General features: G+C 46.5%; 2 protein-coding genes and 1 long non-coding RNA gene across 4 annotated transcripts in view; 2 read left to right on the top strand and 1 right to left on the bottom strand.

Annotated features, from left to right (window-relative positions):
- The window catches only part of adamts7 (a disintegrin-like and metallopeptidase (reprolysin type) with thrombospondin type 1 motif, 7), a gene marked incomplete at its 3' end in the record, with an annotated part of 95,875 nt that extends 79,735 nt beyond the window's left edge, over nt 1-16,140 (bottom strand). The window contains exons 1-2 of the mRNA XM_083993075.1: nt 15,943-16,140; nt 9,075-9,442 (exon numbers count right to left, since the gene is read on the bottom strand). Coding sequence (XP_083849201.1) covers nt 9,075-9,442; nt 15,943-16,048 — 474 coding nt within the window. The 5' untranslated portion in view covers nt 16,049-16,140. The remainder of the gene's footprint in view (nt 1-9,074; nt 9,443-15,942) is intronic.
- A 1,989-nt stretch (nt 16,141-18,129) lies between these two features.
- Nucleotides 18,130-19,278, top strand: LOC310984162 (relaxin-3 receptor 1-like; the record flags this gene model as incomplete). The annotated part of the gene is made up of 1 exon (XM_083969298.1): nt 18,130-19,278. The coding sequence occupies one exon, from the start codon at nt 18,130-18,132 to the stop codon at nt 19,276-19,278; it is 1,149 nt and encodes a 382-aa protein (XP_083825424.1).
- A 3,512-nt stretch (nt 19,279-22,790) lies between these two features.
- LOC311004178 lies at nt 22,791-23,448 on the top strand. Of its 2 annotated transcripts, none has more exons than XR_014596295.1 (3): nt 22,791-22,897; nt 23,218-23,289; nt 23,384-23,448. It is a non-coding gene; the product is annotated as an uncharacterized lncRNA (long non-coding RNA). The 2 variants fall into 2 exon arrangements; XR_014596296.1 differs by lacking the exon at nt 22,791-22,897 and adding an exon at nt 23,000-23,131.
- The last annotated feature ends 4,097 nt before the right edge of the window (nt 23,449-27,545 follow it).

Below are 27,545 nucleotides of genomic sequence, written 5' to 3'. Positions count from 1 at the left end.
TTAGAAATTAAGCACCTCAAGATAAACAATTTGTGTCACTCCACTCCATAGCTACAGTCTATGTTCCACTCATGTGTGATTATGAAGAAGGGGGCGTAACGTGATGATGTCATTAAAAGAGGACCATTCAAACCTCAAACGATGGAAAACAAGGAGGAAATAGTGATGGAAATGTGACATTTCTGTTAGTTTCATCCAGCTGTTTATTAGACGGATGAATGGAAGAGATTTTAGCCATAATGGTTAAAATCTAATAATTGTGACAGACCTGCCTGGTGTCTAAGAAAATACTTATGTTGACAGTGAAGTAAAGAAGAAAATGATGACGATTCATGCCACATAGCAACAACATGACAAATAGCAGACATCAAGTGACTGATATTGGGTTACTGTATTAGGCCCCTTTTCCATGACCTGTATAGTATACACTAACTTCTGTCCTGATACAATGAAGTGCCCACTCTTAAGCTTTGTGATTGTCAAGCAACAACAAAAACTCATGACTTCAATAAGGGAAAGCAGGTGGAGATTAACAGCCAGGCTTTAAAAGACATACGCCACTTGGTAAGATGCACCTGCTCACACAACAGTCATCTCCTCCAAAGGGTCCAGATGGAAACAACAGACAGACATTTTCCCAAACAGAGGAAATCTGGGACACGCCATTTTGTCAAAAACATCTCCAACAAAAGGAAATAAAATCATTCACAGACACAAAGAAGCCTAAAACAATATACAAAGAATTAGCAGGCCCCTCTCTCCTCATCAGTCCACAGTATTCATTACTCCTCCGTCACAAGTATAAAGTGTGTTTATCACAAAATAGAAAAAAATGTAATGCTCATCTCACATTTGCCAATAAAAGCTGAGGATAATCTTTATGTTTATTGCCAAATATTCTACAGCACAGACTGAGTATTTTTCATGAATAAATTCATAAATTGCACACTGGATTTGGATGCAGGAATGGCTGTGGGCATTCTTTTAGACTTTTAGTCATCCCTTTTTGCAGTCAAAAATAATGTCTGTTTTGTTTTGTTTTTTTTTAGCTTTTATATTTAAGGGATAAAAAGTTCATTGAGGGAAACTTATTTTCATCTCAGAATGACAACAGCTGTACAACCTGGGCTCCAGCTGGGAAACAGACAAGTGCATTTACTTGCATGGTACTAGTTTAGAAGTGAGTGGGATAGAAGGAAGAGGATCACAGCAGCATCTAAAATCAATAACATGCTATTCCAGGTAAATTTAAAGCTATTCAATCAGTGTAACTCAGCTGCAAATTAGCTATTAGTAAGATAAGGATCTGGGTAAAACCTTTTCACTAGATGAATGAAACCCATCAGAGAAATAACAGGACACACACACACCTACCTCTGTTTATTACATCCAGCACCATTCATCCAATACTACCGCATTTCAATACAACCTGCACTAAATCCCACTACTACAGACCACTACTGTCAATGTGATATTTCAGTTTTTTCATTTCAGTGCATAAATCATTAAAAACATGTAATACTGAGAGAAATGTGGGGGGAAAAAATGAAGGTCTGGACACTTTCTGAAAGCCATTCCCCAAATAATCTAAAGACAAAAATCAGCATGGACAAGTAGAAGAATGGTCCACTCCCAACAGATTGTGTCACTCTATTGAGCTGATTATGTGTTTCAGATGCTTTAGGCTCGACTTAAAGCAAAAAGCCATCAAACAAACAACAAGCTGGCTGTGGACCAGTCCTGGCGGAGCACCATCAATGTGGATAGCATGTGTGTGTGTGTGGGTGGTAGACTTCAGAAAGCAAAAATCTGCAAAGGATTAAAAATGTTGTTTAGGTTAAAGCAGAAGTAAGCGATCCGGTCGTTTTGGCTAATGCTGTGTTCCAGGCAGGCTTTTGAAACCATAAATTACAGCTTCAAGTCACAACTTACGATTTTGTAGCGTTCCCACTCGTGTTTTTCCGACCTGTTTTACCTGTGAAAGTCACTATAACGGCCACTCGTAACTTCCGACCGGTGAACTCGTACCAGATCGAACTGGTACGAGTTCACAGGTCGGAAAAACACGAGTTACGGGCTGCCTTGAACGCACCATAACAGTCCTCGTCCCTACATCACCACATTCAGGCGCATCCCTTGGCTGCACACACAGCCCTTCATGCCGTTCTCTCTCCTCATTGGATAAAAACTGTAGGATACAAGGAAAGTTTTCTCCTCGGCTCAGAGCAGAGCAGAGTGACTGACAGACCCGTGTTTCGGTCCAAACACTCTATGTAAGTGATTGCTGTCGGAAGATATAACTATTTAAGACTTATATTAACACAAATATATCGCTTACTTCTGCTTTAAATTTTGGGTCAATATACTTTTGATCTCTAAAATTGGGTGAAAAGTAAAAAAAGAAAAAAAAGTGTGGATTAGTGTTTATGTTCTGCAGTGACTGAGTTAAAGGAGAATTCCGGTCATTTTTGACCCCTAAATCGTTGTCCTGATGGTCACCCTGTGTTGGGGGGAGCAAAAAACGCGACTAAAATTGATGCAGACAAACCGGAGTTACACCATGGCTAGACGGCGCTAGGGATAGCAACAATGCTAAACTATGGGGGCAATTCTTTCAACCACAACAAACACTCAAAAAACAATCAAACATCTATGACTCGAATCCTTACGAGACAGACAGAAATATCCCTTTAATACAATCCATGGCTGTCTGGTGACATTTGGATGAGGTGGATGTCTTCCTGTTTTCAACCTCACGCTCACTGTGTCCTTCTGACTGTGACGCCAAAACTGAATCTTCTTTTCTTCACTTTTCTTCTCAACTCTATTATATACCAAGCGGTTATCTGATCCCTCGTTAAAAAAGTTTAGGATCAGGTGATGACCTAATCCGGGCCAGGATGGGCTGAACCTGTGCTGGGATTCAACAGACACTGGACGGTGGTTGTTAGATTGGTCTATCACCTTTTTACTGAGCTGTGAAAGACCAAAAGGGTTGCCTGTCTTGTTTTAGTTGCCGGAGGGTTTGTTTGTTTCAAGTGGAGGAGGCAACTGTGATGTTCTTGCCTGCACTGGTGTGTAAGGTCAAACAAACAGAAAGACAAAATAAGGGAGAATTTGAAGCAGAAAGAAAGAAAGAAACAGAAAGTTTTTACTTGTCCACATAAATCCAATTATCAAGATTTACTGTATTTAACCTTTTGGAGACATTGGTCTTACATATCAGTCTGTATTGTAGACGTATGAGTAAAGAGGCTTTTGTGTGTTGTCATTGGATCTCAAGGCTACAAATTTGAAAAGGAAATGAAACATGTGGAGGTGTGTGGCAGAGAGGTCACAAGAGTCAATAGTTTTCCAAACACTAACTGACAAAAGTCTGAAAATGACAGTTGGTGATTTCTTCAGTAGCGCAGGAGCTGAATATGATGGAGATGGGACTCCTCTGTGACTTACATGTTAGTATAATAACCCTGCAAGAATATAGCTGGATGAAGGTCAGCACAGTCAGAAAGCCTTCAGGACACCTCTAACAAACTGACTATGTTGCCTACATCTCTTCTGATCTTATAGTGTGTGGTGTGCACTATGGAGCACACCACACACTAACCGATTCTTTAGCAGAGTTATCAGGTTCTTCACGCTCAATATTCCAAATCTCGCATGGTCAAACGTGACTTCAGTGAGAGTCACCATGGCAACAGGTAAATACAAGCCGTATGCCGCCTCCCTCCTCTTGGCTTCCACCTCCACCTGCAGGCTTCCACCGCTGCGGTCACTGTGCTCACTGTTCCAACACATCTAACGTTAAAACATTCACACACCCACGCACAGGAAAATCCTACAAGATTAACAACTTTATTAACTGTAACAGCACTCATGTTGACTAAAAACCTGACATATGCAATGGCCAGGCATTATGATCAGGCCAAACATGGTTCAGTTGCCACCCTCAAATTCTGGGGGATCGAAAAAATCACCCCACCATCGAGAGGTGGCAACATTATTAAAAAACTCCTGCAGAGAGAAACCTTTTGGATTTTCACCCTGAACACCATGGAGCCAAATGGTCTTAACGAAGAGATGAATTTGTCTTGCTTTTTATGAATGGTGCCCTTACGTGGCTTATTGTGTTATTGTTGCAATTTCGCATATTTAATCATGTTCTTTGATTAGAATCATGTCCTTGTATACATTGTAACTTTATTGTATTCATTACACTTGTATTATTGTTGTGGTAGCCTATCACATGAGCCGTTGTGATATGACGCGTTTCCCTGCTCTCCCAATCAGAGACGCAGGCACGGGATTTAAATCCCCCGTCCACTGAACAGCTCCGTTTGCTCTGAAGAAGACTGACTCAGCTTGCGTCTTGATTGGCTGTTGGTCCGGTACACGTGACATTACACACGGTGAGTGCTCGGCCCCGCTCGAAACACCCCACACACTACAGGATTTCTAGTTGCAAATATTAAACATGTTCATTATGTACGATCTCTCCTTCCGATGCCTTCTGAGTGGATCAGACCGGACAGAATCACTCTTAACACAGCCCACACCACAGGAACATCAGACACCATGTCCTTTGCAAACATCAGATAGTCGGGCCTTTGCTGGCTTTGATCTTAAGGGGGAAATCGGGACAAAAATCGCCCCGATTATCCTGTAGTGTGTACCCGCCTTAATGTAATCCTCTATTAGCTGCTCTGGTACTATATTACCCACCTGGCTCTCATGGACAGGCAAGACTACCCTAAGATGAATTGGAAAACAACACTTCTGCAAGTAAAGACACACACAAACATACAAATAAAGTAACATATACCCCTTTTCCACTGGCCAAAAAAACTGTTTAAGCCCGCTAACAATCGGCTTTTGGTGGCAGTGGGAAAGGCGCACCGACCCACATCGACCCGCGTCAAACGACTCGGCAAGCGACGCGGGTTAAAATCGCCTTCAATCGGCTCGGCTCCGATCGGCTTGCAGTGGGAACGCCAGACCTGGGTCAACCCGCTAATTTAAGTGATGACACTGAGCCTTACGTGACGCCACGTCATCGCGCCGGTCGCGTCTCATATCACGTACCAAAACAAAGCTCTGTTCTCATTCCAGACTGGGATCAAAAGATCAAACAACACTGACCAAAAACGAGTGAAAGAAAAGAAGCGACAGTCTGTTTGACTGATGTGTTGTGCTGCGGACGTCCGTCACACGGCTGCGGCAGACTGGCTGTCCTCCGCGGTCCTGGTGCTCCAGGTCAGCCAGACGCCTCGTCTGCCTCGGAGGACTCACACTCCGCGGCGGGCGGCTGTGGCATGACTGTGTGTGTCTCTTGCACCTCGGATGAGAGCGGGGCGACTTTTTTTTTTTTTTTTTTTTTATGCTCTGTCTGATCCCTCAGCGGGGGGGGCAGACTCGGCTCATTTTGGTCAATGGGAAAGGAGCCAAATGCCGATTGTTAATTTTAGTGGGAAAACGGCTTTAGTTTTGCACTGTGGTGGGGATAATTAGGTTTGCCACAAAATTCTCAGTGACGTCTGTGAGTACTTGTTACAGCAGTTTATTAATTTAGGAGACACATGGGAGCTATAGCAGCATCCCTGGGGACAGCCAACTGTTGCGTGTTCACTGTTTTTAGGGTTAAGTGCGTAAGAATATGGGACTGTGTATGTGTGAGGTGACGTTTCTAAAGGAGTTGTGCAATAAATGTTATCTAGTTAATGTACAGTGATAATAAATGTTTTTTTTCTATTGAAATATCTGAATAAAATGAGCAATAACATGTTTGTTGGTGCTGGAAAAATTCTTTCCATTTTGAGTGTCTGCAATCACAGGCAGAGCAGAACAGAGATGCTGAGCTGCCTTAAGGACAGCATATCACAGGGTTCCTGCTGTGATCTTGCATTCGCACATCATGAATGCTTTTGCGGAAGAATGGAGGCATGATAAATGTTGGTTTTGTGTGTGTGTGTTTATATACAGTCAATACTCCACTTCTTGGAAACCTGATGTTCAAGGGCAAACATGAGTGTTATCAACAAATGTTCAGAGTATGAACATGTTCCCACTGAGGTAAAGTTCCAAATAGCAGATGATTACGTCAGACACACTTATGGATGTGCAGCAGTCGTGACAATTGTGACAATGGTGCTAAAAAAATAAATAATAATAATAATAATAATATACATAATTACCTACATTTGAAGTATATGAAAGTGTCAAGTGCAGCCAATTTGATGGAGCTGAATTAATAGTAGCCTTATCTATATTTTAGTTTTATTTAATGGTGAGTTATTTCAAACATTATACATGCATGCCCAACATGTATGATTGTTTATTTACACATTTAGTTTGATTTGTTCTGAATTTATTCTTTGTTAGACCAACAGTGCAATATGTTTAAAGGGGGGATGAGTGGAAACACTGGGTGTCAGGTGCGACTGTTGAAAGTTTTTGGGGTTCAGTTAGGAGGGCCCCTTAGCAGAATTTTGCCTAGGGCCCCATGGAGGTCTGAACCGGCTCTGGTCTGAACATCCATTAGCACAAATTGGCCCATTGCCATAATCCTTTTAGTGTTAGAAGTAGGTTTGTTACCTTTAATTGTCGGTGCAAGCTATTTTTAGAATGGCGGAGTTGCTCAGAGCTACGCTACGGAGGCTAATGGGATTTCTTGGTTTCCCTCATCAAACTCATCAAATACACAATCCAACTACTCCACAACGCTCTGGTGGACAAGTTTCAGAAAGCAGGATTAGTGGAAACTCTGAGTATGTTGAGCCTGAGATGAGGGAAACTCAGAGTTTTCTGTTTCAGAGAGCCAGATCAGCGTAATGCTGAGTCAGTCGCTATAGCAACATGTGCTGTGAAGCAGGTTTGATCCATCTCAGCCTGAGGTTGACTGTCCGCTGAGCGTGGAGCAGGAAACAGAGAGTGAAACGGTCATTAGAGTAGAGCCTGTTGGAAGATTTATTACCTCTATGAAATATAGCTACTGTTTCACCACACATCGTGGATAGGCTGTAATTCAGATTTTATGTTTATTTTTTGTCATTCGATTTTTCACCGACGACAGCTTTTTACATTTTTTTCTTTCTTCGGAGACAGTGAACGCAGCAGCAAGACAACGACTCGTCGGACTCGGGCCGTACAGCGCTCTGTTATAAGACTAGACCGTGCAGGTTTTCATGTGGAACAGTGCAAGTAGAAATTGTTGAAGATACAGTAAACCTCTGTCGGCCTCTCGGTGTCCATATAGCAACTATTCAGCTATTAAATATTACAAGAATGAAGTGTAAGCTAAGTGTCTTACTGTTTGATTTGAAGTGGATACAGCTGAACAAATCAATAGAGCTATCAAATTAAAATGGGCATTTTTGAGAGGCCACAGATTACACACAACCACAGCACCGCTACTCTTTTATATATAATCATGAGAAAATGCATTGCAGACTAAAAACGAAAGTTAAGCCTTGGATTCAAACCTAGGCTGACTGTGTAAAAGCCGCACGCGCTACCAAGTGAGCTATATAACAACACAGTATTTACTTTGTCAATGTGTTTTTATGCCAGAGTTTTTTTAGAGAATGCACTGCACTCTTTTTCCCACGTCAGCTCACGCGATTTCGGCTGAATTTGATGTTTTTTAAAGGGACAACGAGGAGTTTTGGAAAAGCGAAGCGTTTTCACAGTACATTTATGAGCCTCCGCGCACCGTGAAATTCTTTGACCGCCGCAAGACAGACTCATGTTTTCATTCATCAATAATTAAAGTCAGAGGTTGGAAGACGATCACATACCGTCGTAGTTCCCACCATAAACAGAGATTCTGCGGTGTTATTCTCATGACTCGCCACGAAACAGAAAGTAAAGAAACGCTGGTCGGCTCAACCAGCATTTCCACCACCACTAATAATAACAAAATAACGATAGAGACAAAACGATATATTTATCGAAAATGGGCCCATTAACAAGTGGTAACGTAGATTCATCCACATTAACGTGAGACTTTTTTTATAACCAAATAGAAACTCCTTGTTGTCCCTTTAATGTGTTCATACTCCACACATGCCGTCATTAAATTCTCTAGTTGGGTTGGAGTGAAATTCACGGCTCTGTTTCTTTCTTTCTGTCACTGTGAATTGTATCATCTGTGCTCCACTGATGATGGCTTCTTGTGCTGACGGTGAACACGCCTTCCCCAGGCTCAACATACTCAGGGTTGATTGAAATAATTCTGATCAGCCGTCTGGAACCGAAAACTCAGAGTTTTCCAGCACAGGCTCAATCAACCCTGAGCTCGGGATTTGACTCTTTGATTCGACTCGCTTGCTGAAACGGACCCCTGCACATTCACCACGCTATGAGATAATAACGGAACATTACAAGACAGAGTTGTTTTAGAGGCAAATACAGAGACTGCTTGATGAAAAACTGCCCCAGATGGAAACACGCTTCAGCAGTTTTGCATGAATTTACCTTGAAAACAACTCTGTCTCGTAACATTCTGTTATTATCTCATAGTGTGGTGAATGTGCAGGTCACAACTTGTCCACCAAAGTGTTGTGGAGTTGTTGGATTGTGTATTTGATGAGTTTGATGAGTGAAACCAAAAAAATATCATTAGCTTCCATAGCGTAGTTCTGAGCAGCTTGCGGCTCTGCTCCGCCGTTCTAAAAATAGCTTGCACCGACAACCGGCACAGCCCAGAGTGCAGCCTCCCAGGCTGCGCAGCCTGGAAGTCGACGGCTGAAGGCAGTTTCACCCTGGAGCGTGTGCAGCCAAGGGATGCGCCTGAATGTGGTGACGTAGGGACGAGGACGGGGACTGCTAACTCCATCGGCTGACAAAAAGTTAGCCAAAACGACCGGATTGCTTACTTCTGCTTTAAAGGTAATGAACCTACTGCTATGACTATAGGGATTATGGCAATGGGCCAATTTGCCAAAATGTTGAACTATCCTTTTAAATCCACTTGGGCTGGCTCTGGGTGCCTCTGCTGCAGCTGACACCTCTGAGCATTTCAATATAACTCTGAATGCACTTTGAAGTAACTTCAGTTAGGTTGTCTATCCACTCACCAGTCCATCACAGGTGCTTATGGCTGCGCTCCCGTTGACGTCGGCCCCATCCCACACTTCACCTAAGAAATGGCACTGGGAGGACTGAGGAGGACGGATCTGGGCCCCGGCCAGGCCGCCGTACCTCCTCTCCGTCAGGAAGCCCGGGGCCAGCAGGTGTGGGTTGAGGGTGAGGTTAAAGTTCAAACTGTGGCCTGCGTGCTGCAACTGGTAGAAGATCCGATCCGAGTCCACTGAGACCTCCGAGGCTTCCCGCCGCTGCACTCGGCGAGCGTGGTGCGACAGGAAGTTGGACAGGAAGTGACCCCTGGCATCCACCCGAGTGGGTCGAACCACTTCATACTCAGGCAGAAATCCCCCCGTCGAAGCTGAGGTGGGAAGACAAGATAGGAGTAGAAGGGTTATTAAATCATGGGAGTTTGGGAATGTAATGAAATAATTAAGTGGTTGCAAAGTTGTAAACAAAACTGAGGAAACTCTAAACAAACCCATATGGGTGTCTCATCTGTCATTTTTATGTTTGCACGCAGCTGCAGAGCGCAACACGCTTCTCATCTCCTATCCTCCCTCCTGTTACCTTCTACTATCATGTGCAGCAGGTTTGATAGAGTCAGTGAAACTCTTTCCTTCTGATGAAAAAAAATATAGCACTCTTTAATTTCCTGTGATCTGGAATGGCTGAATCAGCAGCATGAAGCGCAGCATCAGGGATCTCCCTCTTTCTGAAACAAGGCTGCAGAGAACGTGCCTTAAGATCAGGGACAACGATGGAGATTTAGGTACTACTGCATATCTTTTTAATTAGGTCATCACTGAATAATCAGAGTTTATGTTTGGTGAGCACTTTCAGAACACATACAGTACATACAGAATGGAAAATGTGAAACTGGAAATTTAGTGACATAAAAAAGGATACAGGAAACTAGAATTTGACTCATTCATTCATCCATTGTCTACACTACTTGTCCATGGAGGCTGGAGCCAATCCCAGCTGACATAGGAGACACTAGGGCTGGGTATCGCTACTGATTTACTGAATTGATTCGATTCCGATTCACAAGGTCCCGATTCGATTCGACTTTCAATTTGATTGGATTCCATGCAATATCGATTCATTTACAGTACAGTTGTTGCAAATTGTACAAAGATGGAACTCTCTTACCTGGTGCATTATTGAAAATATTAATGTTTAGGCTACATTAAAAGTTGAGCCAAAAGCAGTTATATTATGCACATTTATTTAACATGAAACACTCCAGAAGTTTAACAGTGCAGCTCTTCAGTACAGTTTCATACAGTATTTAATTTCATATTTGTATTAAAAATCTCACTAACTAACAGGAAATGGCAAACATAAAAAGATCGATCTAAGGATTTCATGAATCGATATCGGATCTTTTAAATGAAGATCGATATTAATTGGAAAACCGATTTTTTAAACCCAGCCCGAGGGGACACAAGTCTATCACAGGACTGCCAAAGAGACAAACCACCTTACACATTCACATTCACATTCACGCCTAGAGTCACCAATCAAGCCACTGCATGTGTCTGGACTGTAGGAGGAAGCTGGAGAACCCAGAGAGACTGATCACTATGTTGCCCTTTGAGGCATTTTAGCTGCGTTTAAAAAGACTGTGACTCACTTGTTTTTTAAATAGGAGAAACAAGATACTGTATCCAAACATCTTCACTGTGTCTATATATATAAAAGATGTTTTTCCAGTGAGGTGTTATTCATGATGAATCAAACACCTAGAGGGAATGAACAGAAACAGCAGCTTTGCCTTTTAAATGAAGACGTTTCCAAAATACATAATGACTAATCAAATTACTGCATATTAAGATCATTTTTAAAGAGGATTTTTGTATGATAACTTATTTCAGCAGATTTCACCAAGTCGGCTGCAAAGAGAAGTAGAAATGATGAGAGAGGAGGCAAACTGATTATTTAATCTGCCAGGTACAAAAACCTGCACTTAAACCTGCCTGTCAGATCGTCATTAGCTGCAGCTCATTCAAGAGAAATGAGCGGAATGCAAACAGCGATTTCACACGGCATTGTGACAAGGTGAGATGAGGTCACTCTGCATTCAGCGCCGCGCTGCATTATCTCCACAAATAGTTTCAAGAATACATCAGCGCAAAAAGATGTCGGATGTGTTTGGCTACCAGCCGTTTAGAAGGCCTCGCTGAATGAGGAGTTAAACAAGCCCATGTCTTTTCCTTTTGTAAGGCCACATGAGGTACATGCTCTATTATGCCTTAAAGGACAATTCCAGGCGAATTCAACTCGGGGGTGTATTTTCCTATCATTTTAGGTCTAAAAGAATGAATCTGAAGATTTTCAGTTTAATGTCTCCTGTTTTGCGGTAGTTGTGTCTGTCCCCGCATCGCCACGGCAGCAATGAATGGGAGCGGATGCAAGTTCTGCTGCTTAGGCTGTTTACATCCCTCAAAGCCACAATGTTTTTCCACAGACAGCGTCAGATGGCGACTCAAACATGCACCCAGAAGTTTATTTACTTCAAGCAAACCGACATGTTTGTAAAACTAGATCTAATTCAAAGTCTCCCGGAGTCTCGCGCGAGACCCAGTTGCCGTGCTGGTGTGTTCACGGACAGTGGGAAAGCTCCCGTTTGTGTCATAAACACAGGAATATCAACTCTAGACTTGCTTCAAGTAATAAAAACTTCTCGGTGCATGTTTGAGCAGCCACCTGACGCTGTCTGTGGAAAAAAATGTACACTTGAAGCAAGTCAAGAGTTGATATTCCTGTGTTTATGACACAAACGGGAGCTCCGACTGCACCTGAACTTGGGTCTCGCGCGAGACTCCGGGAGACGTTGAATTAGATCTAGTTTTACAAACATGTCGGCTTGCTTGAAGTAAATAAACTTCTCGGTGCATGTTTGAGTCGCCATCTGACGCTGTCTGTGGAGAAAAATTGCGGCTTTGAGCGATGTAAACAGCCTAAGCAGCGGAACTTGCATCCGCTCCCATTCATTTCTGCCGTAGCGATGCAGGGACAGACACAACTACCGCAAAACAGGAGACATTAAACTGAAAAACTTCAGATTTCTTCTTTTAGACCTAAAATGTTAGGAACATACACCCCTGAGTTGAATTCACTTGGAATTGTCCTTTAAAGCAGAAGTAAGCGGAATGTTTGTGTTAATATAAGTCTTAAATAGTTCTATCTTCCAACAGCAATCACTTACATAGAGTGTTTGGTCTGAAACACGGGTCTGTCAGTCACTCTGCTCTGCTGTAAGCCGAGGAGAAAACTTTCCTTGTATCCTACAACATTTATCCAATGAGGAGAGAGAACGGCATAAAGGGGCGGTCCTCTCTGTGTGTGCAGCCAAGGGATGCGCGTGAATGTGGTGACGTAGGGACGAGGGCGGGGACTGCTAACTCCATCTGCTGACAGGAAGTTAGCCAAAACCACCGGATCGCTTACTTCTGCTTTAATGCACAAAGACCTGTAGCTATGGCAGCTGCAGCCCAGTAAGGTGGACTCTTACCTACAGATGGAGTTACAGCAAAAAACCTAATAGTAGAGCATCTGATCAGTGGTTATGAATCTGAATCACTTCATTTTTTGCATAATTGCAACAAATCTTTACTGGAAAGATTTTTGATTGATTGCAAAAATCATGGCTATTATCTGTCAGTCAAGCATGACTGAAGACCTGGATCCACATGGGTGGATGGATTTAGGATTTAGGATGGATTATTTTTTATCTTTACAAAATAAAAATCCATACAGACGCATGAGCACTGTGGTTAGCTCCACGTTCCTTATGCAGTGATTCATTTCATGCCTGGGATTTCATAACGCATGAAGGATTTTCTCCTTCTGTAATAATTCTCTGTAGCATCTCTTAATTATCAAAATTCACACAACTATTTAATTTTAAATTAAAGAGACTACATTACAGCTTTCCATTAAGCAGGTGTGCCCTGTAGGTCTACAGGCAATTATTTGCTACAAGAAAAAGAAGCGATGCCAGATTCAATTTAAAAAAAGGCGTCATGGTAATCAGAGACTGTAGCACAAATAAGACAAAACACCTCTACAGTAATTATAAGGATCTCAATAGGTGTCTTCTCTGTGAGGGGACTGGGGAAGTGGGTATCAAGAAGTCACCAGAGTAACTGACCTGATTAATACTAATGCATCAAATCTAGACTGATCCAGGAACCAAGTCTGGAACAGAAACAAATGCATCTCTGCATTTCAGTCTTTTCAACAGGATGCCTGCGTCCCAGTTCCTTTCCTGTTCTTAGCGGTTTAAAAATAAACTATGGGAATCCTGTGGCAACGTTCGTCACCTGGAATCGTTACGGTTTTTCCCCCTAGTGACACGTGCTTGTCTATAATACCTGACAGGACTTTGTTTTTCTCTCAAGGGCACTCTGCTGATTTATACAGGAAGAGACAGCCTGCATCCAGATCCCTTCTCTTTGCTCACCTCTGTAATCTCAGGGGAGGCCTGACTTTTTAACATCCAAACTGTGTAGTAAAATGAAGAGTGATGGGGTAGGAGAGCAGGGGCTGGAGGTGGGGGGCTGCACCCAACAGGGCATCAGAGGTTTCATTGTCTGATGTGGTGATATGCACTGGGCCTGACACTTTGCTAAAGAAAATGGGAAAGCAGCTCCATCAGCATCATGATGATGATGATGATGATTAAAGGAATAGTTCACTCAAAATTGAAATTTCAGAACAGAAATACACATTTGTTTTAAGCTTAGCCTTGCAAATGTATGTTTAAAATCAAGCTTCAGTCTGTTGTCCTCTTCCTCCAGTTTGAATAAGTTCTGTAAATGTTCTGGTAATGAGCTGTTCTTTGCTTTACACATTATTTTTAAGGTCTTCAGTTCTATTAGATCGGCCACTTTCAATAAACCTGCAGAAATAAAAAAAAATCTATTTGAGGGTTCTCTATTGCCTGCCTTGTGAATAACTCTTACAGCTCTTTTCTGTAGCAGAAACAGAGGAGTGATGTTACTTGCATAGGTATTGCCCAACACTTCCACGCAGTAATTAAGATATGGCAAGATAAGTGTACAGTAAAGCATTCTTAATGTGTTAGTGTCCAAGACAAACTAAAAGGGATAGTTCACCCAAAATTGAAGTTTCACTCATTATCTACTCCCCCTCATGTGGACTATAAGGGCTGGGAGAAGTTTCAGAGTCCTCCGTGGCTTCTCTGAGTTACAGGGGGTCTCGGTGTAGCAGTGCATGTCCATATAACGGTTGCAAATGGATACCAACTGTCTTTGTAACATCTCTCTCGCAAGATTTGCGCCGGCGTCAGTGCGATTACTGATGCCGGCGCAGACCCCGCAAGATTTGGACGGACCAGGAAGAGGAGCTTCGAGAAGCTTCCGCTACAAAACAAGCTTAAAACATAGACTTATTTAATTTCGGGGCTTCAATACAAGACGGACATTACATACTGTACGAGCAGCATGGAGGTATTTGGATGTTTTTTGGTGTGTCTTTTTGTTACGAAGACAGTTGGTATCCATTTGCAACCGTTATATGGACATGCACTGCTATGCCGAGACCCCCTGTAACTCAGAGAAGCCACGGAGGACTCTGAAACTTCTCCCAGCCCTTAGTCCACATGAGGGTGAGTAGATAATGAGTGAAACTTCAATTTTGGGTGAACTATCCCTTTAAAATTGTCTTGGACACTAACACATTAAGAATGCTTTACTGTACACTTATCTTGCCATATCTTAATTACTGCGTGGAAGTGTGGGGCAGTACCTATGCAAGTAACACCGCTCCTCTGTTTCTGCTACAGAAAAGAGCTGTAAGAGTTATTCACAAGGCAGGCAATAGAGAACCCTCAAATAGATTTTTTTTTATTTCTGCAGGTTTATTGAAAGTGGCCGATCTAATAGAACTGAAGACCTTAAAAATAATGTGTAAAGCAAAGAACAGCTCATTACCAGAACATTTACAGAACTTATTCAAACTGGAGGAAGAGGACAACAGACTGAAGCTTGATTTTAAACATACATTTGCAAGGCTAAGCTTAAAACAAATGTGTATTTCTGTTGCAGGTGTACGGTAAAACTATGGCATTCACAAAGCAAGGAACTGACAAGTTGTATAAGTATATCTCAGTTAAAGAAAATGTATAAAAAAGAAAAGATAAGCGCCTACAAAAAAAGGAGAAAGAGAAAAAGAAGGGAAAAAAGAAAAGATAGACTATTTTGCTTGTTTGTTTTCTTGTTATTATTATATGTTTCATCATCTTTATTTTTTTAAATAGAGTATAATATTGGTGTTGATAGTAAGCCAATGCAATTACAATAGAGAGGGGCAGGTACTATACGTTTTTCTTCATCCTGCTCCTTTTCATTTATGGTGACATGTGTACATTGTGTTAATATGTGCAACCATGTGTAGTATGTAAACCATGAATGGAATAAATCAAAATGAAATGAAATGATGATGATAATAGTAATGATGCCTCCTGTGCATCCCCAAGGAGAAACTCTGCTCCTTGCCCTTCACTGCTGAGGTCACAGGTCAGTGTGCTGGGGCTCTGGGTTTTGCTCAAGGGCACTGTGGTGAGGGAGGAAGCCTTCAGCCTCCGATGATTCACTGGAAACAAGGTCTCTCCGGTCACCACGCCAGGCTAAGCCTTGGGCTTAATTGCTATGGTCAACCCAAGATGTTATAAACACAGGTCGGTGCTGGTGAGGACTGGCCTCGCTCTGAGCTCACTGGGCTCAGCTAGATGCGCGTCTGGAGCAGATGTGCACAGCTCAGAGTCTCCACAACACTTGATACATTAAACCAAAGTCTTTACAGTAGTTTTTCAAGCTCAGTGACACTGACCTGCTCCGTGTGATGATCCCAGCGAGCTGCAGCTTTCCAGGAGCGTGAGCAGCGCGAGGAAGAAGTGAATGGGAGAAGCTCCACGTCTGCGGTCCGGTCGGCTCATGTTGCTGCTCTTACTACACTTCTAGCATCTAACGCCTCTTTACTTAACACCCACTGTCGACTGTCAGTTCAGATGGTTCCCATCTGGAGCTGGATGCACTCTTCGCTTTGTCGCGACCGTGCACTCAAACTGTGACAGTCCCAACAACGACCCCCAGCTCCTCAGGCCTGGACATGGTGCAGCAGCTCCACGGGCCGACTCTGCTGCATTGTTGCGACCTGTTTGTCCGTCCGTCGGTGTTAACGCTTCGTTAGGAGTCGCAGTCCCCTCTGTCCTCCATCAGTCTCCTCCCGACAGCCAGTGACAGCTTAAAACTTTTGCTCTGCAAAACTTTCGCAGAGCCACCCCCACAGATGGGTGGACTTAAGACAATGGGCTATCTCTGAGGACGGCCGGAGCTGGAGGCTTAAAGGGGAATGCTACTCCAAGAAATCGGATAAAGTGACACAGTCCAATTGGCAGTCGTTCCCAAAACTGAGGTCCTTCGGGTTGTCTGTGGGTCAGACGAGGACCCGCTGTTAATAGTTAGGCTACATACATTCACTAGGGCGAAATGTTTTGAGAGCAGTTTCTTGTGCGTTCTCACCTCCCCTCGTGCTTTAAGGGCAAACGGACAAGTTGTCTGTAGTGGAAACAAAAAGTGCACAAAGTCTGTGAGGAAACAGTGACTGGGGGGGAGCAGAAAAAGTGAGTTCATTGAGGTTCCTGTTGGTAAAAACCAGCAGAACCCCCAGGGGCCCACTAGACTGCAGCCATGGAAACACAATGTCTCCATCATAAAAGCTTCTTTAAAATTCCCTTTTTGTAAGAATCGTGGCAATGTGGTTTTCACATCAATCAAACCTGAACAAGTGGAGGAAAGTCTAATTGACAAATCCACATGGTTGTTAGTCTTCTCAACAGTGTTTCATGTTATTATTAGTGTTTATCTGCCCGTGCACAGCGCGCCCTCTAGCGGGGGAGAATGGAGGCACCGTGGACCACTGATGGAGAAGTGATGGTTGACGCTGTCCATCACTTCTAGTGGCCTATGTTGTAGCCTATAACAAAAGTGCAAGCATTTGAATGGAGTTTGGCACGCTGATATAGAGGATTCTATTTTATTTTATTATTTTAACTTTCACTCCCTGTCCACCCACACCGCCACACATTTTCCAAAACTTTACTGACTGCGTAAAGTTTTAATCCCTGAATCCTCTTGTTATTGTTTCCACTGTTTTACGCATGAGTCTGACTGCGCGCGCCTTGTCTGCCTCCACGAGCTTAATGAGCTGCCACTGTGGGCAGGGCAGTTGCTCGGAATTCTGATCCCCCTGAAAGAATATCGGTGTTGGCCCCCCTACTCCATTCATTGCCACTTTTTTTTCTGTGTATTATGATGTTTTTCTTTTTGTTCTTGACAGTGCCCCAAGTTGTTTTCTTTCTTTTTTTACGATTAACCACTCAACAAGTTGGAGTATTATTATGTAAATGATGTATTATTAGTTGTGTTATTCCCATTTATCTGATTTGCAACACGTACTCACCCCCCTGATAGGGTTTATTGTTCCATTATATATTGTAAACATTATGTTTCATGGAAAAACTGATGCAGAATTAACCTAGTCTTGGAATACACAAAATCTAAATGGGCTTCTAGGCAGACAACTTCACTTTGCCAGGCAAAAAATATTTTCAAACCATTCAAAAGTCAGTGTAAACTATCCAAAATTCTAAATTGTCTTTTTACTTTGTTGTTGTCAGCTATTGGGAGAGTTAAATATGAATTCGCAGAGACCAAAACAAGTGAAGCAGTCCAGCTGTGCCTGCCTGCTGGATGCGCTCCGCTCATTTGTATGACTGGGACTTTGTGCGCTTCTCTGTCACGTCTCACTCGACCAATCGTGGCTCAGCAGAGGAGCGACACACCTGTATAAAAGCGGAGTCCAGGTCATCTGTCATTCACAGAGGTGTGATGGAGAAGAAGATCCGCCGAATGGTGTCTTAAAGAGCCGGAGACTTTCTCGCACAGAGCGTTTGTGCCTGTGCGCGCAGCAGCAGTAGAAAGTCCGGAGTGAGTGCAGGTGTCTGTAACTATAAAGATGGATGAAATATTAAACTACAGCTCGGCGCTGAACAGAAGTTCACCGGGCGATGAGAAATTCAGCTTCGAAGACATCGACATGAGCGCGGACGGCACCCCCATCCTCAGGATACTCATCTCCGTGGTGTACTCCGTGGTGTGCGCCGTGGGTCTGGTGGGGAACCTGCTCGTCTTCTTCCTCATGAGGTTACGACAGGGTCGGAAGAGGTCCACCATCAACGTCTTCATCATCAACCTGGCGGTGACGGACTTCCAGTTCGTGCTGACTCTGCCCTTCTGGGCCGTGGACACCGCGCTGGACTTCAGCTGGCCGTTTGGAGACGCCATGTGCAAGATCATCCTCTCCATCACCGTCATGAACATGTACGCCAGCGTCTTCTTCCTCACGGCCATGAGCGTGACCCGCTACTGGTCTGTCGCCTCTGCCCTGAAGAAAAAAACGTACAGGAGGTCACGGTGCGTCAAGTGGGTGTGCGCGGTGCTGTGGGTGGCTGCCACGGTGGCCACGGCGCCCACGGCCATCTTCTCCGCCGTGACCGTGGTGGCTGGAGAGAAACTCTGCCTGCTCAGGTTCCCCGAAGGACACGACTGGCTCGCGCTCTACCACATCCAGAAGATCCTCATCGCCTTCATCATCCCCATGCTCATCGTCTGCGTCAACTACCTGATGCTGCTGCGCTTCGTCAGACGGAGGAGCATGGACAGCAGCAACCCCAAACGGAGATCTAGAGTCACCAAATCCGTCGCTATAGTTGTTTTGTCTTTCTTCTGCTGCTGGATGCCAAACCACGCCATCACCTTCTGGGGCGTCCTGGTCAAGTTTAACGCGGTCAACTGGGATAAAACATATTACATGGTGCACACCTACGTCTTCCCGGTCACCGTGTGCTTGGCGCACGCGAACAGCTGTTTGAACCCGGTGCTTTACTGCCTGATGAGGCCGGAGATCAGGAAGACGCTCAGCGGCTTGATCTGGAGAGTGTCCACCCCGTCCTCCACCACCAAGGGCTGCGCCACGCGCTCCTTTACGCAGGGAGAGACCCAGGGAGTCGTTCCTCTCCAGATCGTGGACAACGGAGAGTACACGCTGTCCATCATAGACCGAAAGGGCTTATCAAGCTCCAGAATGATCCCATACGCCCGATGACTTCACTTTGATGGAGAAATAAAAGACATGCTTCTTTTTTTGACCCTGTGTGTCTGTAATGATGTCATGCTGGTGCTCCAGTCTGAACATTTAAAAGGACACTTAACAGGTGCTTTATCGTTTGTCTGTCAGTTGGCGCGTAATGTGTTTTTTTTTTCTCTAATTCCTCAAACTGTGACTTGTTGATCCCACTAATGAAATAAATTGAATTCATCTTTCCTTTCTGTCTTTTAAAACGCAGCTGCACAGAGCTTGTTTTGGCCCTTAGTGAGATTACGTTCGTCTCAGAAAAATGTGGGATCACAACCAGGACCTATGATGGATACGGAGATTAACAATTTAAAATTGAATCAGAGTGTTGCAGTGTTTTTTTTATTCATGTACACCCTGCAAAGACGGTCTGTAAATAAACTCTCTTTTTCCTGATCTGAGAAATAGTGGCAGATTTTTCGTTCTTTCAAAGTGCATCATCTTCCATTTGCTTCCACATACAGTAGGTTGTTGCCATATAGCCAGTGTTCTGTATTGTGAACACATAAAAGTAATTCCACTCATGGGTGCAGATCCTGGGGTGGACAGGGGGACATGCTCCCAATTTCTAAAAAACATGAATCCCCCCCCCCCCCCCCCCCCCCCCCCTCACATTAAAAAGACCTTCAATTATTCAAAATTGAACAAATGTACTTTAAGATTTTTACATTCTTCACATTTTAGATTCACATCTAAAAAGAAATGATTGAAATTGTGGAACAATGTTTGACAAATTCTGACATCCCATCTCTGGTCTCCTCCACTACAGTGCAAATGAATGGTTTCTTACACAGACGCTGATGACATCAGCAGGCTTAAAAAAAAAACCCTCTCAATCTTAGGGCTTCACATTGCGATATTCATCCATATCAGTTAATCATGCATAAAGTAGTCCCATACACTGGGAGAAAAGGAAGATGGTGAGAAGAACTGGGGATCTGGGAGGGTCGGATAAAGATAAGAACGTGAGTAGACATTACATACCTGAGACCCTTAAAATTATGATTTACTAATATAACAGTGCAATACACACAGTTGGCTGTATAGGACAAATACACAAGAAAGGTAAACACAATAAATGATTCCCTGTGCAGTACGGTTTTGAATGATATGGCCGCCTCTAACAAGTTGTGATTTATGGTGGCATGGTATAAATTGCATGCGGGTAAAAAAAAAAAAAAAAAAAAATCCTGACAGCAGATCTAGACCCCCTGATTTAAATTACTCAAGCATCAATAAGTGTAGCCTATTCCCATGTTACCTGCTTCAGCCTGCAGTCACATCATTGAGAACAATACAGAGACTCTCATCCTGGTCGATAGAGCAGCTGCATTTTCTGTAGGTGGCATCAATAATAATAACATCTAAACAGTGCAAAAATGAAGGTCAGTCATACAGCACACCACCAGATGCAGACAAATGATCATTTAATCAATACTAAATGCATTCATGCAGCTTGTCCATTAAATGTCCCAATATTCTCTTTCATCATGTGCAGCTTGTTAAAGTATAATTTGTATTCAGCAGCAGACGAGCTGCCTCAGGTGACCCTCGGGGACAGCCATCTTCTCCCCCTGCTGACAGATGGGGTGTGCTCCCATTGGTCGACACCACACGCCTCCATTGGCTACTACACATGCGCAGCTCCACATAGACAATGCATGGGGGGACAAGTGATAAGCTCTCTCATTGGCCCGAACACATGTACCGCGGCTCCGCCCCCCTGCACTGACAGACCCAGGTAGACGAAGAGCGATAGCCGCCATTACTCGTCAGCTACACCGGCAACGGAGAACCAGACGAGCGAGAGAACGAGCGAACGAACGAGCGAACGAACGAACGAAGTAAGTACTTTAATAAATATATTTATATATATGTATTTTAAGTGTTTTTCTCCGGTTAACGAGCCGGTTAACGAGCCACCGTAACAGCGGTCGTGTGGCCGCTTGTCAGCCGGGCGATACGGCTCCGTATGCGGCTGCCCTCCGGCTGGCTGCCCGCCGGCCGGTCGTCAGGTCTAAATTCACGGTCATAGTCAAAAAATATCTGAATCATGTGTGTCGGAATAATATGCAGATTGTGCTTTTTATCATGTTCAACACTTCGGCGACAGTTTTGACAAAGTTAAGTTATGTGTTAGCTATAACCGACCGTTATCATATTTTCCCTCCTCAATTAATTTATTCCCTCCATTACTTTTTCTTTTTTCCCTCCGTTTCAACCCAGCGCATTGCACAGTATATCGTGAGCTTTGAATTATACGTTTTTATCTGTATTTTATTTTATTATTTGCCTTATTCCAGTAATTTATTTTATTTATTTTTTTTAAGGCAAATTTTATTGACAATTCAGGTATTACATTTAGTAAAACATACAAAACAAAGAACAATACAATGCCAGGGGGTCGCAGTATTCAAAATAGTATACAAAACATTGCTATTAATCCAATAGAATATTATATAAAATGCATAACTCAGTGGTTTTAATAGCTTATTTGTTTGATGAATATTGAATAGTTGTTAAGTATTGTTTGAGTTACCTTATTCCAGTAATGTCGACGTTACTGCGTATTAGGTAACGTAACGTTATGTCACTGTGTTTCTTCTGGTTTTCAAATCTCACCTAAGGTCAGTGTGGAGATATAACGTTAACCTTATGCCCATGATATATTTGCATCTGGCTGGATTTGATCATTTTAACGTTGCTTCTGTAGTGATGCGTTCATGTTTCATATTCATATTTCTGTACAGTAAAATATTATATGAGAGGCTGATGAAAGACAGGCTGTAATCAGTAGGGTTAAATAAGTCAGCAGCAACAGGTACAACAACAATACAGTACACTAAAACCTATGAACTAATAAACCCATGCATCATGTACTGTATATCTGCATCATATATTGGTCACCTCATCTCATGTTGTTTTTATGCTCTCAGTCTTTTTCAGAATGGATTACTGCCCCGTTTTGAGGTTCCAGCCCACCACCTCGGAGCTCACCCTCCAGCCTTCATCTGAGGCAGCCAGGCTGGCCCAGGCCTACCGGCAGAAGTCAGCCTCGGCAGGCCCGGTGAAGAAGCCCGAGGTGGTGGCGGCCGAGGCCAAGGCCAGAGTGGTGGAGGCAGGCGGGGACCCCCGGTGCCCCAATCTGGTGCTCTGTGAGAGCGAGCTCCAGTTTGGCCAGTACCGGGGGCAGACTTTCAGGTGGCTCCTGGCCAACGACGTGGGCTATGCGGCTGCCGTCGTGGCCTCCCACCTGAAAGAGAGGGAGGGCGGGGACAAGTCCCAGTCGCCCCTCGCCGTACAGAAGGACGCCCTCACCACCTATGTCCGCCTGTTCCCCGAGGTGAGAATTTCATTGTAGCTGTTTCTTACTGTCCAGCTGCCGGGCGGCTTGAGTTTCCCTCCTGGGGGGGTGGGTAAAGTATTGTTGTGTTTCTACTCTACAGGTGGTGGCGGTGGTTCAGCGGACCCGGATGCGTGAGGGGTCTCTGTCGGTGAGGGGCATGGACAGTCAGCTGGTGGGGTTCGGGGTTCACGCCAACCGAACCTACCAGTCCCTCTACGAGGCTGCCAGCACGGAGAGTCGAACGTGAGTATCCCAGTGTGTGTGTGTGTGTGTGTGTGTGTTGATCAGTCCGCTGACTCTGTCCTGTTGCCCCCGTGTGTCTCTGTAGCTATGTGGAGTGGATGAGGGGCCGCATCACTAAGCCTGGGTCCAAGTTCCACAGCCTGCAGGCGTATGTGCTGGGCCGGGACCGAGAGGCCAGAGGTGGTGCTGCCCCCCCCCCGGCCCAGCCTGGAGCACCTCCGTCTGCAGGCTCTGGTAAGGTCACACCACGAAGCCAGGAAGTCACTTCACGATTGACAGACATATTTGCATGTAATTATTTCACACACACATACACACAGGTGCTGGAGCAGCGGGCCCAGAGCTGACGGATGCAGAGCTCCTCACTGCAGCCATGGAGGTCGACTCTCAGCGTGAGCGTGCACACACACACACACACACACACACCTGTTATCAGAAAAGGAGAGATGTGTCAGTCAAAGCAACAAATGTGATTGTGTTTGACAGTGAGCAGCAGTAGCAGGGACGCCCCACCAGCAGCCCTCCCTCCTCCCCAGCCTGTCTCCGCCCAGATGGGATCCAGCCCAGCCGCAGCCCCTGGAGCCCGTCCATCCGTCACCGCAGCCCCTGGAGCCGCCGTCACCGCAGCCCCTGGAGACGCCGCTGCAGCCCCTGGAGCCCGTCCAGCCCCTGGAGCCGTCACCGCAGCCCCTGGAGCCCCCGCTGCAGCCCCTGGAGCCCCTGGAGCAGCCGTCACCGCAGCCCCTGGAGCCCCTGGAGCAGCCGCCGCTGCAGCCCCTGGACCCCGTCTGGCCGCCGCTGCAGCCCCTGGAGCCCTGGGAACCCCTGCTGCCGCCGTCGGCCCGCCTTCGACCTCTGGCGCTGAGGTAAGAACCATACATACAACCTGTGTGAGGAAATGTTTGTCTGTGTGGAATTGCAACTGAATCTTTGTACTTATTGAGACGTTTTGATGGTTGCAGCTCCTGCCTCGCGGCTGGAGGCAGACGCTCCCGGAGGAGCAGCAAGGCTGGGTAGGCAAGGCTCTCTTCACCAGAGGCGCTGGTGGGAAGTCTGTTCTCACCAGTGAGCTCCGCCTCTGGTGGTTCCCCCCTGGAGAGCGTCTCTTGTACGCCCAGCCGCCCGAGTCACACCACGCCTTCTTCCAGAGCCGGTTTTTTCTTTGGATGCCCTACAAGATGTGGGCATACAGGCTTGTGTGTCCCTCTTGTAGGCACCGGCTGACCGGCTCTGGCCTCTACAAGACCGTCCGGAGGGTCTTGGACACGAGGGGATGGTACTTCATGGGCACGGAGTACCTCGAATGCACCTCGTGTCAGAGGAAGTTGTCGGCGTGGTCGCACCACATCCTGGAACAGCTGGACCTGTCGCACCAGGAGCAATTTCCAGCTGTTCTCACGTACAGGTAAGCAGCACCGGTTTTACTGCGTGCGCATGCACACACAGACTTAAACACACACATGAGCTTTAATCTGTTCTGACTCACACTTCCTCTCATCCGCCTGCTGTCCTGCTCTTCTCTGTCGTCCTCTTCCTCAGGTTGTCGTGCGATAAAACAGTGATCGGGCAGATGAGGGAGCGCACTCTGGGGAACAGTGCCTCCCGCCTCCACACTACTCTGGTGGAGGATCACACCAGAGAGTGGATGTTGCGGTCGATGAGATACCTCTCCGTTCTTCGCAAGCTTCGGGTTCCGGGTGTGGCGGCGCCTCAGCGGGCGGTGGAAGTCCCGCTGATGCCCCCGGTTCCCCGTCCGGCCTGGCTTTTGTCCGTCTACGTCAGGGACGCCTGCACGCGCCTGCAGGAGACAAAGGCCAGAGTCACGTCCATCTTCGGGTCCATTCTGAAGATGGACTCGACCAAGAAGGTGAGCTGTGGTCTGTGTTTTTGCAGCGTGTGTGTGTGTGTGTGTTTTCCCTCCTCACTGCAGGTGCTGTGAGTGGCTCATCACATCCAGGCCCTGTGAGCTGAGGCTACTAATTTGGTTTGATGTGATTGAATAACTTATTTTGGACAGATGTCTGGTGTTTTCTCCCTTTTTTTGTGACGCTCTGAGCCAGTTATAACAGTCTTCTCTTGTGCTCTCTCTCTCTGTCCTCCTGTGCAGATGACGAAGAAGCTTGCAGGTAGCGCTGCCGGTACAGCCGCCTGGGTGACCAACGTGGGGAATGAGCACGGACAGGTGCTAATGTCCGTGCTCACCGACTCCGAGGGAGACGGGCTGTTGCCCATGGCGGCCGGGTTAATGCAGCGTTACCGTGAAGCCGGAAAGGCCCCTCCTCAGGTCTTGTACGTGGACCGGGACTGCTGCGCCACCCGCGGGCAGAGCAAGGTAACTCTTATGACGAGCTCTGGTTGCTGAAGTGTAGATGTTTAAATATCAGTGTCAATGAGATTAATGCAATTGCACACTGTCTCTTATTAAACCAATAAACTAAACTAAACTGTGTTGTTTCCAGGTCTCTGCCATGTTCGTGGAGTGGCAGGAGCTGGTGGTGCGGCTGGATGTGTGGCACCTGATGCGACGCTTCGCTCGGGGTGTCACCACCGATGCCCACCAGCTCTACGGCCTCTTCATGGCGCGCCTGTCTCTCGCCATCTTTGAGTGGGACAAAGATGACGTGGCGCGCCTGTTGGAGGCCAAGCAGTCCGAGGAGGGGAGGGACGCCCATGTCAAGCTGACGGGCAGGGAGATGGCTCGTCACTGCCGCCGTCGCACCAGAGGGGCCCAGGACACCGAGAGGCTCCTCCAGGAAGTCCTTGACCACTTCCGCGACGCGACGGACACGTTGGGCGTCCCGCTCATCGACCGCGACAGAATGGAGGTTATCTGGCAGACGCAGCGTCATCACCTGCCCTGTATCCAGGACCCAGCGGGGGTGGAGCTCTACACCAAGACGGGGGAGGTGACCAGGGGAGGCGTCATTCTCCCCGTCTACCGCTGCGCCAGGGGCTCCACCTCGCTGGAGTCATTCCACCTGCACCTGTGCCGCTTCATCCCAGGTGAGAATCACACCTTTTACTGATGTTGTGTTTTTCTGTGGTCATTTAGCAGCTCACAGTGCCTGAACTTCTCTCTCTCTCTCTCTCTCTCTCTCTCTCTCTCTCTCTCTCTCTCTCGTGTGTGTGCATCACAGGTACATCTGCGAATGCGCTCCACTTCCAGGTGTACCTGCTGGAGGGCCTGGTCAGGTGGAATGAAAACAGGGGCAGGTCTGCGGTGGAGGGTGCAGACAAATCGACGCTGCTCTGCCACAGTGCCCGCCTGCAGCACGGTCTCAACCAGCTGTCCCAAGAGCTCATGGGTCAGACGCTGGTTGAGAGTTACACCAAGCCCAGCGAGTACACAGGTGAGCTGAGGGGGAGGAGCTGGGGGGCAGGTGCAACTGCAGGCGGGCAGGCCCAACTCTTCACATCCGTCTCTGTCTCTTTTGTTCAGGAGAACTCATCGGGGTGGAGTATCTGTACTCGCAGACGGGCCTCGTGCTGCAGGATCCTGGGGATCCCGACGCTCCGGATGGGATGGACGAGGGCGAAGATGTGTGGGAGGAGGACCAGCTGGAGGCAGTGGACGAGGGATTTGGGGAGGGGGACCTGGGCTCTGACCAGGTCCTGCAAGAGCTGCTGTTCCCGGCGCAGCCTCAGCCCCAGCAGCCCCAGCAGCCCCAGCAGCCTCAGCCTCAGCCTCAGCCTCAGCCTCAGCCCAGCCAGGCCTCGTCGTCCCAGTCGGACCCCAGGGAGGAGCCGATGGAGGAGGAGGAAGCCGTAAGTATTTTTTCAGTGCAAGTGTAGTGTCTGTGGGTGCGTTAACACACTGTGTGTGTGTGTGTGTGTGTGTGTTAGTTAACACTTTTGTCTCTCTCCCAGGATGTCATAGGACCAGACGGGTACGGAGGGTACCAACACGCCGTCCGTCTGGCCCAGGCCCTCGTGAGGCTGCGTCACCAGGCCTACGTGACGCAGCTTCAAGTGAGGGAGATAGCCGCCCTGTGGACAAAGCTGTCTGACAGGGACAAGGCGGCTGTCTCCTTCCCCCCGCGCCACCAGGGACGCCTGCTGCAGGGCCGCTTTAAGAACAGGCGGTCCCACATGTCAGCCATGGGGGAAGAGAGCGCGTCCCGGTGAGTGGAGCGTTGCTGCCTGGCCATGTCTCTCTCTCACTAATTGACAGCTAATGGACAGAGCCTCACTCTCTCCCCCTCCCTCTCTCTCTGTGTGCAGTTTGTTTCTGGGTAAAGGCGCGGGGGCGGCACAGTCCCCAGACGCCACCAGGCTGATGGAAGCCATCTTCCTGGGGCTGTGCCGGATCCACAGCGAGGGCCGCAGCATCGCGGGGGTCCACCTGAGTCGCTGGTCGGCTGTCAGGAGGGATTACAGTCTCATCAGAGACAACATACACAACTGCAGACACCTCCTGCCAGCCGCGCCCATCCAGCTCTTTGAGATCAACCAGCGGACCCTCCTGCAGTGGTAAGAGCCGTGTGTTTGACACCAACACTCTGACGGTCCCACAGACGAGCAGCGTGTCCACAGTCTGATATCTGTCATGTGTTTCCATCAGGCACACGAAGAGGAGCAAGGCACTGGCGACCTCCGATGTGGCCGCAGCTCTGCCACCGGTCACGGCCGAGGTCACGGCGGTGGAGCC

The sequence above is a fragment of the Trachurus trachurus genome (assembly GCF_905171665.1).
Source record: "Trachurus trachurus genome assembly, chromosome: 3".
Taxonomy (NCBI): domain Eukaryota; kingdom Metazoa; phylum Chordata; class Actinopteri; order Carangiformes; family Carangidae; genus Trachurus; species Trachurus trachurus.
This window is presented reverse-complemented; position numbering and strand designations above follow the sequence as displayed.